The 5,759-nt window shown below is 53.6% G+C and overlaps 1 protein-coding gene across 2 annotated transcripts; it reads left to right on the top strand.

Annotated features, from left to right (window-relative positions):
• The first annotated feature begins 3,076 nt into the window (after nt 1–3,076).
• LOC104680769 lies at nt 3,077–5,450 on the top strand. 2 transcript variants are annotated; one of them, XM_030927891.1, is made up of 3 exons: nt 3,077–3,509; nt 3,960–4,115; nt 5,105–5,450. In XM_030927891.1, exons 1-3 carry the CDS (start codon nt 3,149–3,151, stop codon nt 5,152–5,154), a joined length of 567 nt encoding a protein of 188 aa, XP_030783751.1. In that variant the 5' UTR covers nt 3,077–3,148; the 3' UTR covers nt 5,155–5,450. The 2 variants fall into 2 exon arrangements, with proteins under 2 accessions (XP_030783751.1, XP_030783750.1); XM_030927890.1 differs by having other exon boundaries at nt 4,991–5,450.
• Nucleotides 5,451–5,759: the final 309 nt, after the last annotated feature.

Raw genomic sequence — 5,759 nt, 5'->3', positions numbered from 1 at the left:
GAAAGGGACACGCAGGGGCTCCCACAGCTTCCCCAGATGCCTCTTCAGACCTTTGCTCTCTCCCTGCTTCTGCTCTTCCTCCCATGACTGGGCTTTGCTACGGCCCCAGCCCCATGCTAATAATAGAAATGGCAGCCATTTATCATGGGCTTATGATGTGCCTGGAAATATGCTCGCGCTTGACATCTGCCTCATTTGACCTTCACAAACAAGACTGTGAGGTCGGAAACAGGCTCAGAGAGGTGAAGACACCGGCTTTAGACCACACAGCTAGGAAGTGCTAGAGACGAGATTCAAACGCAGGTCTGCATGACTCAAAGCCTGTGTCTTTTCTTTCCAGACATGTGGTGGAAACCCTAGGGCCCTGGAGCCCAAGGAGAGCAAGGGCTGTAACAAGTCCACAGGCGTGAGTGAGCTGAGGAAGGGGAACTGTGAACAAAGAGGTCCTTCCAGAAAGAGCTGGGTGTGTGAGTTCATGAGCTTGCCTGGAGCCCTGGCCTCAGCCTTCTCACTAAGGTGCCATCTGGCTCACAGATGTGGCCCATTCCCAGCCCCTCATGTTTCTTGGAAATGAGCAAGGCAGGAAAGGGCACAGGGGCTTCTGCGATGACCATGGCGATGATAACTTTGACTTGTGGTCATCCAGCCAGCTACTGCCCACGCCCAAGAGAAAGCTGGATTGAGCATCAGGAGCCTGGGTTCAAGTCTGCCTCTCATGCTGTCCCACAGCTGACCCTGGGCAAATCGCACAGGCTCCTGGAACTTCAGAAAGGGGAAGAATTATTCCTACCTCTGGCGACATCAGTGAATGTGCCTTGAGTTATGGGAGTGTTTTGCAGGCTGAAAGCTTTGTGTACATGGGAGGCATCAAAGACAGCCACAAGCCTGTCCCTTTGGTCTTGGACATCATGTTAACCCCAGATTTTGATTAAACCCTACCTGTTCCTTTCTTATGTGTGAGGCTGAGGTGGGGGCATTGGTCAGAGGAGCCTCTGGGAAATTTCCTTTCAGGACAGTTCTTTTGTTAAGGGGCCTGGGCGTGCTGAGAAGGGAAGGTGGCTCCTCCTGCTCTTAGAGCTTGGAGTTTCTCAGAAACTCTCCCTTCAAAGCCAGGCAGGCCAAGAAGGGATAAGGGTTGCTCAGGGCCCAAGGAGCAGGATCTCTGAGCCCTAGAAGATCTCAGTAGGTTCAGCCCAAGAGTACCCAGAAGTGGCCCAGGCCCATCCTCCATCCCTCAGAGCCTGGCAGCCTGGTCAGGACCCTCAGAGGCCACGACCGTACCCAAAGGGCACCCTAGTGTCCTTCTGACAGGTGAGATCTTTGTTGCTTTCAGGCAAGGGCACTGACTGTTGGGAGCCACCCCTGCCACGCTGGTGTTGGAGAAGCAAGAACTCTGGAGAGGCAGCCTCCTGGGACCAGAGGAGGGCCAGCAGTGGGCAGCTCAGAGACAGAACTGTGAGCCCACCCCACCTCTACCCCTCCGGCACCCACATCCACTCCCCACCCCAGCCCACCTGCAGGCGGCTCCTGGAGTAACCTGGGTCTCGCAGGATAAACTCCCCACCCCAACCTCAGAATGACCAAGAAACCGGGCCTCAGGATGATGAGAAGCGGAATGGGCCTTGGTAAAGGAAGGCTCCCCACTGATTGGTGGCAGTGTGGGCAATTCAGGGCTGTCAGAGTCTGGGTTGTAGGTAAAAAGAAATGGAACCCAAGAAGGGAAATCCAACTAGGAGCCAAGAATCCGGTCTACCCCATTCTCCTTACAAAATAGCAATGCAAAGCCTGTGTGATTTGGACATAAAGCCTCTGTTATTCAACTTGATTTGGTGAATAACAGACTTGAGAGAAATGTGGGAAAATAATAGTAATCTTCCCCAGAAAGTGAGCTCCTAAAGCAGGAAGACCTGGGGCTGTGTGATCTTGGATGAGTCACTCAACCTCTCTGAGCCTAGTGATAAAGAGCCAGCTCATAGGACTTTGAGAAGGTTTGTGAGGTTGGGCTGGTGTCCCCAGGCGTGGCCCTTGGCACATGGTGAAACTCAAGAACACAGAGCATTTTTTACCATTCATCACATTATTCCCACACTTGCCAATTTTTAAATTTCATGCTCATGGTGGAACAGGTAGGGCGAGGTGCCAGCTCCATAAGACAAGTGGAGAAACTGAGGCCTGTGGAAGTGAAAGCGTTCACTCAGAGTTGCACGTAGGGTCAGTTGCAAAGGGGAATTCTGGCACCAGTTCTCATGTGGATGGAAAAAGTGCAGGAAGATTTGGAGGTGAGCAGCGGAGAAGGGAGGAGGAGGCAGGGTTCCAGGAAAGGAGCTGACACTCAGGGATGTGGGACAAGTCGCAGGCCTGTCTTACATAACATGGTCCACCTGTTCACCTCTGCATGCCCCACAAATGTGTGCAAACGTGCACCCCGGCACAGCGCACACCCCGGCCTCCCTCACTAGCAAATAAGCCACAGAGACTGGGTTTAAACAAATTGGATTAGGAGGGCTGCAGGCGCCTCCTCCCACCGACTGTCCAGCTCCGACACTAAACAGGCCTGCAGAACTGCCAGCTGTGGTCTCTCGGACACACTGACAGTCGGTCCTTTGCTCCCTCACCCCACCCGTGGGCCTCAGGAAGGGGGCTGGGGTCCGAGAGGATGCCACAATGATGGATGGGGTGAGGGAGGTTCCAGGGCTAGCTCAACAGCGCACAGGATGTTAGTGCTTTTGCGAGGCACATTTCCGAACAGTTCCCAGACGCACCCCCTCTTCCCCCCTCACCCTCCCCTCCGGCAGCCTCTCCCATGGCCACTGCTGCTGGCTGGGACTTGGGCCCAGGCTGAGGCTTCAACCAGAGCCCCGTCCTTGAGCAGACTCACCTCATCTTTCAGTCCTGCAGCTGGGCTGAGCGGGGAGTGGTCAGCTCAGAAGACACTGGCCTGGGGATGAGACATGGGGAATGCTTCAGAGGGAAGAAAGAGCTTGTGAACAGGCAATGCTGGTCTTAAAGGTGGCATCTTGGTGCTTTCTCATGCCTTGTTTTCTTTCATCCTCAGAATGTGGCTGAGGGTGAGGGGACGGGTGTGACTGCCAAAACTTCCTTTCTTGGTGATTCCACAACACCCCTTTCTGATCCCTGAGCCTGTGCCATGCCCTGTGTGATGTGCCGGGGACACCAGGGTGAATACTTACAGTCCCTGTCCCCCTTCCTTCGCAGAACAGCCTCCTTCAGGCTGGGTCACTGGGCACTGGGGCCTCCCTGGTCTTCCAGGATTGCAACTTCACAGAATCCCTTTTCCATAAGGCACATGGAAGGGACTGTCACCCGCAACGGGAGCCTTGACAACCAGCCAATTCAGAACACAGACCTTGATGTCGGACGGCCCGGAGTTCAAATCCTGCCTTGCTCTCTTTCAGCTGGAAAGCTGTGGTCAAATTACTTAGCCTCTCCAAGCTGGTTTTCCCTTCTGCAAAATGAGGATATACAAGCTGCCACCTCACAGAATGACTGTGAGAATTAATTCTTATTTTCCACACCCTTATTTGAGAGGCCCAGAGAGGGAAGCCCAGAGAGGGAAAGGGCTTGGTTAGGATCACACCATGAGTTGGGGGTTAAGTCAGTATGGGGTAGGTCCCCTCTTTCTCTGGGTGTTCCTCTCTCCCATCCCTTATCTCAACATAAATCCTCCCCAATTGCCCAGGTTGTCCAGGCAATTCCTGCCACATGTCCTGGGGCCTGCCCTCCACCTTCAGCCCTGCTCTGGCCTCTGCAACAGCAGAGTCCTGGGTGACCAGCAATGACCCCCAGCCCTCTGAGTGCTGGTAGAGGGTGGGGGAGCTCTGCGGCAAGCTCCCAGCCCAGAGCAGCCTGGCCATATAAGGGAAGGAGCCCAGGGAGGCCTCCTGGCTCAGGCCTGGCGAGAAAACCCAGACAGCCACTGTTTATTTTCTCCTCCCCAGCTCACCCATGCCTCCCCAAGCCTCCCGACAGAAGACAGAGGTCCCCCACAGCCCAGAGACATTTCCTGAAGACATGGGGAGCACAGAGGCGGAAACAGCCCATCCACCCAGGAGCAGCCCCCAACGCTGCCGGCAGCCAGCACCCAGAGCCATCAGGTAAAACTGAGGCCACCTGGCTCAACATTGCTTTTCACAGAAGGGGAAACAGCCACAGAGAGAAGGGTCTGGTAAGAAGTGCAACCTGGGACCCCCAAGCGGTGGCTCTCATCCTGACTGGGGATCCAGAGTAGGAGGGAGCCTTTGGTGGGGTAAGTGGAATGGGGGAGGGGTGGCCAGAGACCCCTCTTCCCAGTGAGGCCCTCAGGTGAAGGAGGCAGGGGTTGGGACAAGTGCTAAGTGTGCAAGACTCCAGGGAAGAGCTGCTGGAGCCAGGAGAAGCCCCTCCCTCCCGGCCCCTCTGCCCCTCCTCTCAGCCCAGCTGCACTGACTCCTCCTCTGGGAAGCCTTCTCAGCTTCCCCAGGGGTGGGAACCTTTTTGTCCTCTGAGTGTGCTTGGCTGTCCTTTCTAGGGCACGCTCTCTCTCTCTTTCTCTCTTTCTCTGTCTCTCTCTCTCTCTCTCTCATCCCACTTGAGGCTGTCCCCTGTTCACCTTGTGAGGGGCATTTTCCTTCTACTCAATCTGACTGAGGTCCTCCGGGTCAAGGACGGCGTGTCTCTCAGTCCCACTTCCCCTTGGCCCATAGAAGAGGCAGTGTGCTGAATGGAGAGGTGAAATGATTAGACCCTGCCCCCAAACCTAAGGTCTGGCCAATTGGTCAGGGCATGAGACATTCAGTGTAGAGGTTAAAATGGGGGCCCTGGGTTAGGAACCCCAGTTCAGTTCCCAGCTCTGTACCCTTGGAAAAATCCGTTCCCAGGGAGCTTTGTGGATGCACAGGGACTTGCGTAATGAAAACATTCAATATCCAGGACTATAAAATTCCACAAATGACCATGCTTATTACATTCATAATCATGATGATTATTCCAGACACAAAGGAACAGAATGAGCCAGAGGTGGGCAGATTCAAGGGCCACAGAGGAAATGGAGGCAAACACCTTCCCCTGGTCAGAGTCTGTGCCTCAGCCCTTCTCCCTGCATCAGTTTCTCCTTCAGAAGCGTGGGACTACCTCCCATCTAGTTCCTGGTTCTAAACCCAGGGGAGATGCTATCTTTGCTGCAATAATCTTAGCCTACATCTTGGAATGGAAATGGCCTTGGTGGAAATGGTCTTCAACTCCCCTGGTCCAAGCTCAGGCCCTGTGACCCTGGAACAATCCCCTTCCCTTCCTGGTCCTCCATGTAGAAGCAATAGCATTCCCCTGCCAGCGGCACCAGCCGTTCTGATGATTAAATGGGATCAGACACTGTTTCCCAAACTCAGTCATTCAGATGCCCCCTATTTTATTTCTTCTATGTCTGCAAATGATTATAATATTTTTAAATGTAAGATGAGTCCTTTTTAATACAAATAGAAATAGCTACTGTAAATAGAAAACTCTGATAACAGAATGCCCACAACAGAATGGATCAGTTTCTCCCTGACAATTTGCTTTCCATTCTGTTGTGTCCTGTCTCCCAGCAGAGGCTACAAACCCCCCCACATCACTTACCCACCTGCTGCACGTGAGAAGCCAAAGGTAGTTTATCTGAAAGGGCTTTGGAAATAATCACGCACCAAGTGAAGGCAGAGGACACACCTTGTCAGCTTAGTTCTCGGCAGCAAATCATCTCTTTTTCAGGATAACCCTGCCTGATT

Source organism: Rhinopithecus roxellana, chromosome 3, assembly GCF_007565055.1.
Source record: "Rhinopithecus roxellana isolate Shanxi Qingling chromosome 3, ASM756505v1, whole genome shotgun sequence".
Classification (NCBI taxonomy): Eukaryota; Metazoa; Chordata; class Mammalia; order Primates; family Cercopithecidae; genus Rhinopithecus; species Rhinopithecus roxellana.
The sequence above is the reverse complement of the archived record's forward strand: the minus strand, read 5'-3'. Positions and strand labels throughout refer to the sequence as shown.

Excerpts from the sequence above, each read along its gene's own strand:
- LOC104680769 (XM_030927890.1), top strand. The coding sequence starts at position 3,149 with ATGCCCTGTGTGATGTGCCGGGGACACCAGGGTGAATACTTACAGTCC. Across the intron at positions 3,510-3,959 it reads TGCCACCTCACAGAATGACT|CTCACCCATGCCTCCCCAAG; the intron begins GTGAGAATTAAT and ends TCTCCTCCCCAG. Across the intron at positions 4,116-4,990 it reads CCAGCACCCAGAGCCATCAG|ACACAAAGGAACAGAATGAG; the intron begins GTAAAACTGAGG and ends TGATTATTCCAG.